At 44.6% G+C, this 14,563-nt stretch overlaps 1 protein-coding gene across 1 annotated transcript in view; it reads left to right on the top strand.

Annotated features, from left to right (window-relative positions):
* strc1 (stereocilin 1) overlaps positions 1–11,729 on the top strand; it is an 84,383-nt gene extending 72,654 nt beyond the window's left edge. Inside the window, exons 23-25 of the mRNA XM_059952455.1 lie at positions 5,622–5,719; positions 8,518–8,668; positions 11,419–11,729. Of these exons, the coding sequence (XP_059808438.1) occupies positions 5,622–5,719; positions 8,518–8,668; positions 11,419–11,513 (344 nt within the window). The 3' untranslated portion in view covers positions 11,514–11,729. The remainder of the gene's footprint in view (positions 1–5,621; positions 5,720–8,517; positions 8,669–11,418) is intronic.
* Positions 11,730–14,563: the final 2,834 nt, after the last annotated feature.

Raw genomic sequence — 14,563 nt, 5'->3', positions numbered from 1 at the left:
CCAGGGAAGGTAGTGCACCTGTGGATGACAAGGGAAATTAGAGATAGTATCAAGTCCAAAGAAGAAACATATAAATTAGCAGCAAAAAGCGGCACACCTGAGGACTGAGAGAAATTCAGAGACCAGGAGAGGAGGACAAAGGGCTTAATTAGGAAAGGGAAAAAAGATTATGAGAGAAAGCTGGCAGGGAACATAAAAACTGACTGTAAAAGCTTTTATAGATACATGAAAAGAAAAAGATTGGTCAAGACAAACGTAGGTCCTTTACAGTCAGAAACAGGTGAATTGATCATAGGGAACAAAGACATGGCAGACCAATTGAATAACTACTTTGGTTCTGTCTTCACTAGGGAGGACATAAATAATCTTCCAGAAATAGTAAGGGACCGAGGGTCTAGTGAGATGGAGGAACTGAGGGAGATACATGTTAGTAGGGAAGTGGTGATAGGTAAATTGAAGGGATTAAAGGCAGATAAATCCCCAGGGCCAGATGGTCTGCATCCCAGAGTGCTTAAGGAAGTAGCCCAAGAAATAGTGGATGCATTAGTGATAATTTTTCAAAACTCCTTAGATTCTGGATTAGTTCCTCAGGATTGGAGGGTGGCTAATGTAACCCCACTTTTTAAAAAAGGAGGGAGAGAGAAACCAGGGAACTATAAACCAGTTAGTCTGACATCGGTGGTGGGGAAAATGCTAGAGTTGGTTATCAAAGATGTGATAACAGCACATTTGGAAAGAGGTGAAATCATTGGACAAAGTCAGCATGGATTTGTGAAAGGGAAATCATGCCTGATGAATCTTATAGAATTTTTTGAAGATGTAACTAGTAGAGTGGATAGGGGAGAGCCAGTGGATATGGTATATTTAGATTTTCAAAAGGCTTTTGACAAGGTCCCACACAGGAGATTAGTGTGCAAACTTAAAGCACACGGTATTGGGGGTATGGTATTGATGTGGATAGAGAATTGGTTGGCAGACAGGAAGCAAAGAGTGGAAGTAAACGGGACCTTTTCAGAATGGCAGGCAGTGACTAGTGGGGTACCGCAAGGCTCAGTGCTGGGACCCCAGTTGTTTACAATATATATTAATGATTTAGATGAGGGAATTAAATGTAGCATCTCCAAGTTTGTGGATGACACGAAGCTGGCAGATGGCAATTTAATGTGGATAAATGTGAAGTTATCCACTTTGGTTGCAAGAACAGGAAAACAGATTATTATCTGAACGGTGGCCGATTAGGAAAAGGGGAGATGCAATGAGACCTGGGTGTCATTGTACACCAGTCATTGAAGGTGGGCATGCAGGTACAGCAGGTGGTGAAAAAGGCAAATGGTTTGTTGGCATTCATAGCAAAAGGATTTGAGTACAGGAGCAGGGAGGTTCTACTGCAGTTGTACAAGGCCTTGGTGAGACCGCACCTAGAATATTGTGTGCAGTTTTGGTCCCCTAATCTGAGGAAAGACATTCTTGCCATAGAGGGAGTACAGAGAAGGTTCACCAGATTGATTCCTGAGATGGCAGGACTTTCATATGAAGAAAGACTGAATCAACTAGGCTTATACTCACTGGAATTTAGAAGATTGAGGGGGGATCTTATTGAAACGTATAAAATTCTGAAGGGAATGGACAGACTAGATGCAGGAAGATTGTTTCCAATGTTGGGGAAGTCCAGAACGAGGGGTCACAGTTTAAGGATAAAGAGGAAGCCTTTTAGGACCGAGATGAGGAAAAACTTCTTCACACAGAGAGTGGTGAATCTGTGGAATTCTCTGCCACAGGAGACAGTGGAGGCCAGTTCATTGGCTATATTTAAGAGGAAGTTAGATATGGCCCTTGTGGCTAAAGGGATCAGGGGGTACGGAGAGAAAGCAGGTACAGGGTTCTGAGTTGGATGATCAGCCATGATCATACTGAATGGTGGTGCAGGCTCGAAGGGCTGAATGGCCTACTCCTGCACCTATTTTCTATGTTTCTATGAACCTTGGAGCCTAACCATTGCCGTACACCTTTTGGAATGTATGAGGAAACATGAGTGCCCAAAGGAAGCAGTCACCGGGGGAACATACACTCTTTACAGACAGTGGTGGAAATCAAACCCCGATCTTACAGCTGTAAAGCGAGGGCGCTAACTCCTACGCTGCCATGCCACCCCGTACAAAGGAAAGCAGTAACAGAATGCAGAGTAGTGTGTAACAGCTACAGAGAAAGTGCAGCGTAGGTGAGGTCGTTTTGAGGCCAAGGGACCATCTTATCAAACCAGGGACCATTCCATAGTCTTATAAAAGTGGGGTAGAAGGTGTCCTTGAGCCTGGTGATACGTGCCTTCCGGCCTTCCTGGTGTTGTACCCCATCCGCGGCAAGATGCTGATTTCCGCTCCGGTGTCGACCAAGAAGTGGCGTCCCGATTATTTGTCCCAGATGTACAAGAGGCTGTCCTGGTGGCCAGCCGCCATAGTCATTAGTGGCAGCTGGCCCTGGCCCTTGCAGGGCGGGCGACAACAGCGGGCTTCTGTGCCCCACCACTGGTGGTAGAAACACCACTGTTCACTGTCCTCCTCACTCCTGCCTCTGTGTTGTGTGCGCCCCCCTGCTGGGACTGGTCTGCTGTTGGGCGCGTGGCCTGGTAATCTGACCGACGGACGCCACGCCCTCCTTCTTGGCTTTCCACAGCACGTCTGCCTGGGCCGCCACCTTCCGGGGGTTGCTGAAATCTGCGTTGGCCAGCAGCAGATGTATATCCTTGGACAGTTGCTCTAGGAACGCTTGCTCGAATGTGAGGCAGGGCTTGTGTCCGTCAGCCAGGGACAGCATCTCATTCATCAGTGCTGACAACAATCTGTCTCCCAAACCGTCCAGGTGAAGCAGGCGGACACCCCGTTCACGCCGTGAGAGGCCAAAGGTCCTAATGAGCAGCACTTTGAATGCTTCATATTTGCCTTCTTCTGGGGGCGACTATATGAAATCTGCAACCTGGGCGGCCGTCTCCTGGTCAAGGGCGCTCACCACGTGGTAGTAACGTGTGGAATCAGAGGATATCTGCCGAATCTGGAACTGGGCTTCTGCTTGGCTAAACCACACGCGTGGTCGCAGCGTCCAGAAAGTCGGCAGTTTTAGCAAAACTGCGTGAACAGATGAAGAATTGGTCATCTTTGGTCCAAATCCCGTTTGGACCGTCAGGGTCACCAATATAGCGATGTACTACATACAGAGCTAGAGACAATGACACGCAGTCGGTAAGTCATTTCGAGACTAGTTTATTTAAACTTTGCGGTGCTGGCATTTAATCCCTAGCGCCCACCCTCTCCGGGCAGAAGTGATGTCAGAGGTGCATTACCAAAGTTTCTCCCAGCTATTTGTGAGCCTGCGCAGAAAGTGGGTCGCCACAATACAATGAAATGCTTTGTTTATGTTAACAACCAACACAGCCTAAGGATGTCCTGGGGCCAGCCCGCAGGTGTTGTGGTGCCAGTGTAGTGTGCCTGCAGAGTTCAGCAGAACAACACAAGCAACAGCAACAATAATAGCAAAGTGAGCCCCTTTCCCACCCACTCAGAGACAGGTCTCAAACCCCAGGGTAGACTGCCTCTGGATCCCCAGACTCTCAGACTCACAGACCAGGCCTTCATCCTCCAGTCCCTGGCCTGGACTTGCAGTCTCACGACCTCCGACCTTTGGACACACTGAACCAGGGCTTTGTCCTTCAGACCTCAGCCTTTGATCTTTGGACTTCAATGTCCAGACTCAGCAATCCCTGAACTTTGACCTCCAGATTATGGGTTGGTTTCCTGTTGCTCTCTGCCTGGCACCGTGTTGCGTGAAACTTGGCTGTTAATCATGGGAAGATCACATGAGTAAATGAGATGGTGAAAGGTGATATCACTACAAGTTCTCTCCATTATAGGGTGTGTACCCTCCTGGCTGCAGCTTACCTCAATCCATTAGTTGTATCTATTCTGCAAGTTCACTTGATCTAGGCTGATCTGCAATTTAATTCCGTTACTGGGTTTGTCCATCTCACTCTGACACAATTACAACATAAACCTCAAGCGTGTCAGTTGATCAAGAATCAAAGTCAGGTTTATTTGCTGCTGCCTTATGTCAGGAAGTTAGTTGTTTCTCAGTGGCAGTACATATATGCCGTGTCATGTAATGTATGGGCGATCATGATCACCATGATTGTTCTTGGCAAATTTTTCTACAGGGAGCCTTTTCTGGTTAGATGCCGGTGACTAGTGGAGTTCTGTGTTGGGACCAAATCTTTTTACGTCATATGTCAATGATTTGGACGATGGAATTGATAGCTTTGTTGCAAACTGTGTAGACGATATGAAAATAGATGGAGGGGCAGGTAGTTTTGAGGGAGTAGAGAGGCTACAGAAGGGCTTAGACAGATTCTGAATATGGGCAAAGAAATGGCAGGTGGGATACAGTGTTGGGAAGTGTATGGTCATGCACTTTGGCAGAAGTAAAAGAAAGAATTTTCTAAATGGAGAGAAAATACAAAAAACTGAGGTGCAAAAGGACTTGGGAGTCCTCTTGCAGGATTCCCTAAAGGTTGAGTCAGTGGTGAGAAAGGCAAATGCAATGTTAGCATTCATTTCAAGAGGACCAGAATATAAAAGCAAGGATGTGATGTTGAGAATTTATAAAGCACTGATGAGGCCTCACTTGGAGTATTGTGAGCAGTTTTGGGCCCCTTATCTTAGAAAGGATGTGCTGAAACTGGGGGAGAGGGTTCAAAGGTGGTTCACGAAAATTATTCCAGGATTGATTGACTTGCCATTTGGAGAGCATTTGATGGCTCTGGGTCTGCATTCACTAGAATTCAGAAGAATGAGAGGTGACCTCATTGAAACCTATCAAATGGTGAAAGACCTTGATAGAGTGGATGTGGAGAGGATTTCCTGTGGTGGGCACAGCCTCAGAATAGAGGGGTGTCCTTTTAGAATGGAAATGAGGAGGAATTTCTTTAGCCAGAGGGTGGTGAATCTGTGGAATTCGTTCCCACAGGCAGCTTTGGGGGCCAAGTTTTTAATGTATATTTAAAGCAGAGGTTAATAGATTTTTGATTAGTCAGGGCATGAAGAGATACAGGGAGAAAACAGGAGATTGGGGCTGAGAGAAAAAATGGATCAGCCATGATGAAATGGTAGAGCAGACCTGATGAGCTTTAACTCTGCCCCTATATCTTATGGTCTTATTTCAGAATGTCTCCCTGCTCCCTCCCCTCTCCCTTCCCCTTTTCCCAACAATGATTCCCCTCTCCCTGCACCGTTACCACTCTCAGTCCACAATAGAGACCCAAATCAGAATCAGGTTTGTCGTCACTCACATATGTATTGGATTTTTTTATAGGTAGCAGTACAGTGCAATAAGCAGAATTACTACAGTAGTGCAAAAGTCTTAGGTTGTCTCTCTCTCATATCTATATAAAACTTTTGCACAGTGCTGTATGTTTACTTTTATAATAAATTACTTTGACTTTGCCAGAGTTTAAGAGAGTTCAGAACCAGGTAGGAGCTATTGAAGGGGACGATGTATATTTTATTGTTTTATAACTAATGTACATATAGAAGTTTACTTAGTATTTAGTTTTCATTCTTTCTTTGTAATCTGAATAGCTGGTCTTCCAGACATGGTTCTCTCCTCGCTGGTTAAAGAGCAGGTTGAAGGCCTCACGCCGAACGCCATTGCAGCTCTGCCGCCAAAGAAACTCTCAGTAAGTGTACAACGTGATCACAGCACTTCCTGCCAGATGTGTCCCGCTTAGCAGCTCAACCCTTTCAAAGAAGAGCTCAGACGTTAGTCTAGCATCCAGCCATTTTAAACCCACTTCTCGATCCCACATTGTAATGTCTGTCCTCGGCCTCCTCGACTGCCAGATTAAGGGTAAACACAGATTAGATTGTATTCTGATTTGATGGCATGGACATTGATTGACCTACCTACAGGTAGCCACTCACCTCTGTCCCCATCACCCATCCCTTTCCCCTTGCCCACCCTCTCCATCTGCCCACACCCATATATTCATCCCTCTGGTTCCTCTCCCCACCTCCCCTTTATTCCGTGGTCCCGTGCTCTCTCCTATCAGATCCCACCTTCTTCAACCCTTTGTCACATCCACCTATCAGCTCCCAGCTTCTTACATCGTTCTCACTCTGCGCCATCCCTCACCCCGCCCCTTGCCTCAATCCACCTATCACCTTCCCGCTCTTGCTCCATTCTTTCCCTCCACCTCTTTATTCTGGCTTTTTATTCTTCAGCCTCCTTTCTTCCCAGTCCAGATGAAATGTCTTAACCCAAAACATTGACTGTTCATTTCCCTCCACAGATGCTGCCTTGCCTGCTGAGCTCCTCCAGCACCTCGTGTGTTTCTCAAAGATAGTATCATTTTTCTTCCTCCCATTTATTGTGGTTAGCGCAACACATTGCAGTAACAGTGACCCAGGTCCATTTCCCGCCTCTGCCTGTAAGGAGTTTGTACGTCCTCCCCATGACTGCGTGGGTTTCCACTGGGTGCTCAGCTTTCCTCCACAGTCCGAAGGTGGACAGATTAGCAGGTTAATTGGTCATTGTAAAATGTCCTGTGATTTGGCTGGGGTTAAATCGGGGGTTGCTGAATGTATCCCTCCCATTCGGTTTTGAAGGTATTAATTGTGGGCAAAAAAAAATAATAAGAATCAGGATCAGGTTTAAGTTGATCGTATGTTGTGAAATTTGTTGTTTTGCGGTAGCAGCACAGTGTAATATATAAAGAACTTATCATAAGTTATAATAAGAAATATATCTGGATGACAGAGACCATTCAGCCTATCTTACTTTGCCTATCTCCAGGGTTCTTGGAAGTTTCCAATACGGCATCTTTATTTTCTGTCATTTCACCAGTGGTTTGGAGCAAGCTCTCCCTCTGAGTCAGATGCTTCTGAGTTGAAATCCCATTCTCGGGCCCTGTGCACAAAACTTCTGGCTTATCACTTCAGTGCAGGACTGAGGGAGAGCTCCATAACTGGATGTGGGATTTTTGTGTAAGCCCCACCTCACACTCCTCTATATAATGCCCCTGTTGTTGCACTGCACTGCACTGTAAGCACTGTAAACTATTTATAATGCTGTTTACATGTAGGTATTTATGCACATTTTATTCCATATCCATACCTTAACCTCTAACTTTATTTTTTAAAATAGTTGTTCATTCCTTATAATTGCTGAATGTTGTTTTTTGTTGCATGTCACACCCTTGCCAACAGATCACAGCGAATTCCTAACACATGTAAATGCATATGGTGAATACAGTTAATCCTTGATGTGAGACATCGAGCTGAAGCTTCTCTTTACTCTGCATGTAAATGAGAGCATGTGACTCTATTTTGAAATGCAAGGGTTAATTAGTATTTGTTCCTTAAACAGTACCATTCATCTGGTTTCTGCTGTTAGTAGGACACCTGTAGTCATGTTTCCCACATTACAACACTTGCAACTCAAATATAACTTAGTGAGAGCTTGTTAAAAAAAATCACAATTTTCTTTTTTTAAAGTGTTCTTGTATCTGCTATTCCAATTGATGGAATATTCCAATATTTCTTAACCCATTCCCGACACCATCGTCATAGGCTTGTAGCTCCCGAGTGCTGTTCCTGGAGCTTTTGTTGAAGTAATATTACAGAGAGAGATTTCCATTTCCACTCTCTGACCTTTGTTCTGGTAGCATAGCTGTCAGCGTGATTCTCTTACTGCTCAGGGTGTTCCAGAATTCGAAGTTCAATCCTGGCATCCTCTGTAAGGAATCTCTGAGGAACTCATGGGCTTTCTCCCAATCCCCTGGTTTCCTCCCACAGTCTAAAGTCAGACCGGGCAGGTTAATTGGTTATTGGGACAGCATGATAGCATAGTGGTTAACACGATGCTTTACAGTACGGGTGACCCAGGTGAATTCCCACTGCTGATTTTTATTGTCTGTAAGTCAGTATCATTCAGACACTTTTAACATTCACATTAATAACACTCTTAAAATCAAATTGTAAAGACTTGATAGGGCAAATGGGCTAAATCTGCTCCCATGTCTTACGTATGGTCTTCTGGTCTTCATCTCCAAGAGTGCAACATTTCCTCAGCTGCTTCCAGACAATCTCATCCAATGAATGCTCCCAATTATTTTTATTTTTATTTTATTTAGAGATCCTGCACGGTCACAGGCCCTTCCGGCCCAATGAGCCCATGCTACCTAATTACCCCCACATGACCAATTAGCCTACTGGCCTGTACATCCTTGGACAGTGGGAGGAAACCGGAGCACCTGGAGGAAACCCACACGATCACGGGGAGAACGTACAGTACAAACTCCCCACAGACGGTGATGAGAATTGAACCCGGGTCACTGGCGCTGTAATAGGGTTACATTAACCACTGTGCTGCCTCCAATTCCCCCTCATTCTTCTAAACTCCAGCTAGTACAGGCTGGAATAAGTTATGCAAGTTCAGATGTATTTTGCTGATCTCCCTCATTCCTTCGTGTGGCAGGTGGTATTTAGTCCGGCCCAGATTCGCATGTTTAATTACCAGCAGGCGGTGGCAGTGACACCTGCCCAGCTGAAGGAACTGGGTGATGTACAGAAGAAGGCTCTGGATATGGTCCTCACTTCGTGGCACAAAATGGCCATCGACACAAGAGGTAAATCATATAGAATTTACAATGCAGAAACAGGCCGTTAAAGATCCAAAGTCGACGTTATTTGCACAAGTGCACATACACACAGGGGCAATAAAGAAGTTATTTGCAGCAACACAAAGATGGGAGGTTCTGCAGATGCTGGAAATCCAGAGCAATGCACACAAAATGCTGAAGGAATTCAGCATCTATGGAGAGGAATAAACAATTGGTGTTTCAGGATTGGAAAGGAAGGGGGAAGAGACAGAATAAGAAGGTGGTGGGGGTGGGGGGAAGAGGGCAAGCTGGCAGGTGATAGGGGAGACCAGGTGAGGGGGAAGGTGAGATGAAGCAAGAAGCTTAATGGTGATAGGTGGAAGTGGTAAAAGCTGAAGAAGAAGAAATCTGATAGGAGAAGACAGTGGGCCATGGGAGAAAATGAAGGAAGAGGGAACTAGAGTGAGTTGAAGTCCAGGAGGAAGGGTGGAAGGGGAACCAGAATGAGGAATGGAAAAAGGAAAGAAGGAAGAATGGGAAGAAATTACCAGAAGTTGGCGAAATTGGTGTTCATGTCATGGGTTCGTGGGTGATGTTCTTGGGTTGGAGGTGTTACTCCAGCATCTTCAGTATCTCTTGTGTTTCTGACTTTCATGCTGTTCCTCTTACCTGCCATTCTACCACTGGCTAGTTACCCTGTGGGTAAAGTTGAATGATGTGTCCTGATCAGCTGTCACTGATAAAGAACCTTTGGATAAAGCTGGCTGGGAGAGAGAGACTGTTTACAGTTAGCCTGCAGTAGAATATTGAAGGGTATTGTCAGACCACCAATCATGCAGCCAGTATCTGATGGGCTGCCCATGATTAATGAAAACTGTGCCAACAAACAGATGAAACACTTGCTGGTACACATCAACAGCGTCATTGAAAACAGTCACCCACAGGTTCTGAGTTGCGAACACGTTGAGTCCTGATGAAGGGTCTTGACCCGTAACATTGAGTGTCCATTTCCCCTCCGTAGATGCTGCCCGGCCTGCTCCGTTCCTCTGACACTCACATGTCCGCACACCTCCACAAGGACCTGTTTGCACCTCCCATATCTTATCTGTCCAACCCTGCAGCATCCAACAAACCTTGTGGCCTTTTTTGGAATTGGAATTGATTTATTATTGTAACATGTACTGAGATCGAGTGAAAAGCTTGTCATGCAAACTGTTTATACGGATCAGATCATTAGACAGTGAATAGAGGTAGAACAAGGTAAATCAATAACACAGTGCAAAGTAATGTGAAAGTGCAGGGAGGGTAGACACTGAGGTGCCAGATCACAAATGTTAGATTATGAGGTCAAGAGTCCATTTTATTGTATCAGGGAACAATTCAATTGTCTGATAACAATGGGTAGAAGCTGTCCTTGAACCTGCTTCTGGATTTTGTATCTTCTGCCTGATGGGAGAGAGGAGAAGGGAGACTGTCCAGGGCAATGGGGTCTATGATTATGCCGGCTGCTTTACTGAGACAGTGAGGTGTAGACAGAGTTCATAGACTCAGCCTAGTTTGTGCTGAGCTGTGTCCACAACGTGCAGGGCTGTTGCCGTACCAAGCTATAATGCATCCAGACGAATGCATTCTGTGATGCATCGGTAAAAACTGATAGAGACTGGGACTCTGTGTAATTTGATGGTGTCTAATGACACATAGTTAATGCTAGGGGTTTTTTTCTGAAATGTGGGGAGTTGTAACACCAGGGTGGTAGTACAGCCAAAATGAGATTCCTGAGTGTGGTTGTATCATCATCTGCAAATCCCAATGAACACGTCCCCTGGCAAAGGATTTCCACAGTTGAAATGTGTGTAGTTGAGTGGAATACAACTAGTTTGAGTTGATTTTTTTAAACTGTTGCTGTACCAAGATATGATAGATCCAGATGGGATGTTTTCTGTGGTGTATCAATTAAAAAAAATTTAAGCATAATGAACAATTTATTCATATAAAAATTGTTTGTACATGTGTTGTGCTGTCATTAGCAAGGATTCAAAGATGGTTCATGAGACCGATTCTGGAAAAGAAAGGGTTAACACATGAGAAGCATTTGATTGCCCTGGGACTGTATTCACTGGAGTTTAGAAGAATGGGGGGATGGGGGGGGGGCGGTCTCATCGAAACCTATCACATGTTAAAAGGCCTAGTGAGGATGTTTCCCATAGTGGGGGAGTCTAGGACCAGAGAGCACAGCCTCAGAACAGAAGGACATCCCTTTAAACAAAGATGAGGAGGAACTTCTTTAGCCAGAGGGTGGGGAGTCTGTAGAAATCATTGACACAGACAGCTGTGGAGGCGAGGTCATTGGGTATATTTAAAGCAGTTGATAGGTTCTTGATTAGTAAGGGTGTCAAAGCTTACAGGGAGAAGGCTGAAGAATGGGGTTGAGAGGGATAATAAATCAGATACGATGGGATAGCGTAGCAGACCTGATGGTCTGAATAGCCAAATTCTGCTCCTAATCTTGTGGTCTTATGGACTTGTAATATCATCTAAACCAGGGGTTCCCATCCTGGGGTTCACAGACCCCTTGGTTAATGATGGGGGTTCATGGCATATAAAGATTGGGAGCCCCTGCTCTCTAAAGCCCCACATATCTAACCTCATCTCTCCTTATTTAATAGGTCCCTCAAAACCCACTCACGATAACTCGCTCCTCCCTTGCGAACAATTGATAATGAAGTCATCTCCTATTTAATGTGGGTAGTTATTAATGAACTCTGCTCTGTTTTCAGGGAGATCGTCTGGAAGAAATCTTTTTGCGAGCTTGAATGGAATATTGTTGTGTCTCTTTTGTAACCTTTTACACACAAGAGAAGCTCACCTGTAACTAACAAAACGTACTTTAACCTTGTGTTGTCACCTATTTGTTTGAGAGCTTGCTACCTTTATCTACCTGAGTAGTGGTTCTAAGTGGAATTTACATACGTTGAGGAGATTTTGGACCTGTGAGTTGCAGACTTTGCATTTTAGTTTGTTGGGATTGACTCTGTTTTGTTTTTGAAATTGTGTGGTTGAATAAAGAATTTTTTTTTGCTTTGATTAAACTCGACATCTAACAATCTATTGATTTTCTGTTGAAGGGTCTTGGATCTAAAACATTAACTCTACTTCTGCCTCCATAGATGCTACCTGACCTGCTGAGTGTTTCTAACACTTTCTGGTCTTATTTCAATTTTCAAACAGCCGATTGATTGCCTTGAATCGTGTATTTGAGATCTTAGCTCTAGCTCTCAGCATTCCTGATTTTAATCTTTCTGTCACGAGCTCTGGAATCTCTTTCCAGAATCTCTCTTTCCCACCCCTCCACCTTCACTCTAAGTGAAGGGATTGGTAGGAACCCAAATCCATTTAATATCACCAGCATATGTTGTGAAATTTGTTAATTTTGCAGCAGCAGTACAGTGCAATATGTATATAGATGGTAGCAATGAGAGGAGGGTATGTCCTGGGTGATGGGGGTATTTAATGATGGACAACGCCTTTTTGAGATGTACTGGATGCTGGAGAGGCTAGTGCCCATGGTGGAGCATGAAGGTCTGCTGGAGGAACAGTAAAGGTGGACATCAAGGCTCGGTATGAACGCTGACCCTGGATAGAGTTATACAGCATGGAAACAGGCCCTTCAAACCAAAGATTCATGATTTAAGTTTATTTATCATGTTTACATTGACAGATACAGTAAAACACATCGATGGCCCATGCCTGAACAAGATTCCATCTATGTTAGACCCACTTGCCTGCATTTGGCCTGTATCCCTCTAAACCTTTCCTATCCCTGTACCTGTCCAAGTGCTTTTTAGATGTTGTTAACATACCAGCCTCGACCAGTCGCTCCGAATGGCAATCAGCCTCTGGGTGAAAGTGGTGTCTCTCACTCACTTTCGGCCCGCTGGAATTTAAGGCACAGCTTTGTTGGATTTTGTGCCACGGGTACAGTAAGTTGTCACTATTAGTGACATTTTTACACTTGCTCATTAATGCAAATGCATAATCAGCCAATCATGTGCAGGAAGTCAATGCATAAAAGCATGCAGGCACGGTCAAGTTTGTTCAGACCAAAAATCAGAATAGGGATGAAATGTGATTTAAGAGACTTTGACCATGGAATAATTGTTGGTGCCAGGTGGGGTGGTTTGAGTGTCTCAGAAACTGGGATTTTCATACACAACAACATCTAGAGTTCACAGAGAATGGTGTGAAAGTTAACAAAAAAAATCCAGTGAGTGGTGTTAATGAGAGGGGTGAGAGGAGGATGGCCAGACTGGTTCAAGCTGACAGGAAGGCCACAGTAACTCAAATAATGTGTTAGAACAGTGGTGTGCAGAAGAGCATCTCTGAATGCACAACACATCGAACCCTGAAGTGGACGGGCTACAGCAGCAGATGGCCATGAATACACTCAATGGCCACTTTATTAGTTAAAGAAGGTACCACTAAGTGTAGATTTCAATTGGTGCTTGTGTTCCCTCTGATCGAACAATTCGCTTTCGTGCATCACCAGCTCCATGTGTCTCCTGTCAGTGCTTTCCCCACAGTACAGCAGCTCTTAAACAACGGCACAGCTGCAGTGGGAAGTTTCCATGCAGTCGGAAGCCATCCATGGAAATGTTTGGACATCCCTCCACCTACAGCAGGCTTGGCAACACTTTTGTCCTGTTTGCTTTTGTTCCTGCGCTGGCCTGGAGATTTGATACTGGTATTCATTTATTATTGTTAAATACCCAAAGATACAGTGAAAAGCTTGACTTGCATACTGTTCGTACACATCAGATCATTACACAGTGCATTGGTTTTATTATGGTTATTGGATTCATCGAGTACAGTACTGAAAAAGTCTTAGGCACTTAGATATAGCCAGGGTGCCTAAGACTTTTGCACGGTACTGTATTTGTCAACGTGAGTGGAGAGTGAGTTTGTAAGTCTGGCGGGAGCAAAGGATGTTGGGAATGGTGAGGGTGGAGTGCTGTAGGAGGGGTGTGGGACAGGTGGCAGAGAAGAGTGGGGAGGTGGTGAGCGGGTGCAGACACAACCAGCCCTGAAACACTAGGCAAGGTTATTTGATTCCAAACAATTGGTTTATTGATCATTACAGAATATCTCTCTGGTTCTTCCCACTCCCTCCCCTCTCCCTTCCCCTTTTCCCATCCATGATTCCCCTCGCCCTGTCCCCTTCCCACTCTCAGTTCACAATAGAGACCCACATCAGAATCAGGTTTATCATCACTCACATGCGTCATGAATTTTTTTGGTGGTAGCAGTACAGTGTAATACATAAAATTACTACAGGGCTGTGCAAAAGTCTTTGGCACCCGAGCTATATATATCTGCTTAAGATTTTTGCACAGTTTTTGAATGCCCACAGGAAAATGAATTTCAGGGTCACATATATGTAGTTTGATAATAAATTTCATTTTGAATGTGGAACTTTGTACTTTGAATAAGGTAAGACAATAATAATGGAGAATGAAAGCTGCTGAAAAAGTGGAGTGCAGATAAATATTAAAGTGCCAGATCACAACAAGGTAAATTGAAGGGAGAAGAGTCCATCTTATCTGTTCAAGAGTTTGACAACAGCAGGGTCGAAGCTGTCCTCGAGACCGGTGCTACATGCTTTCAGGCTTTCGTATCTTCTGTCCAATGGGGGTGTGGGGAACAGAGAATGTCTGGGGGGTGGGTGCTGGCTACTTTACTGAGCAGTATGGAGAGCCTCCTGAATACATGAAAATTATATTAAATATTGACCCATTTAATGCACTCCTAAAGATAAATAAATGGAGGTGGTTAGTAATGGCAGGGTTTAAGGATAAGGGAACACCATTTAAAACTGAGATGTGAAGAACTTTCACCTTTCAGAGGACTGTGGATACTCAGTCTGTA

This window comes from Hypanus sabinus, chromosome 28, assembly GCF_030144855.1.
Source record: "Hypanus sabinus isolate sHypSab1 chromosome 28, sHypSab1.hap1, whole genome shotgun sequence".
In the NCBI taxonomy this organism is placed as follows: domain Eukaryota; kingdom Metazoa; phylum Chordata; class Chondrichthyes; order Myliobatiformes; family Dasyatidae; genus Hypanus; species Hypanus sabinus.
This window is presented reverse-complemented; position numbering and strand designations above follow the sequence as displayed.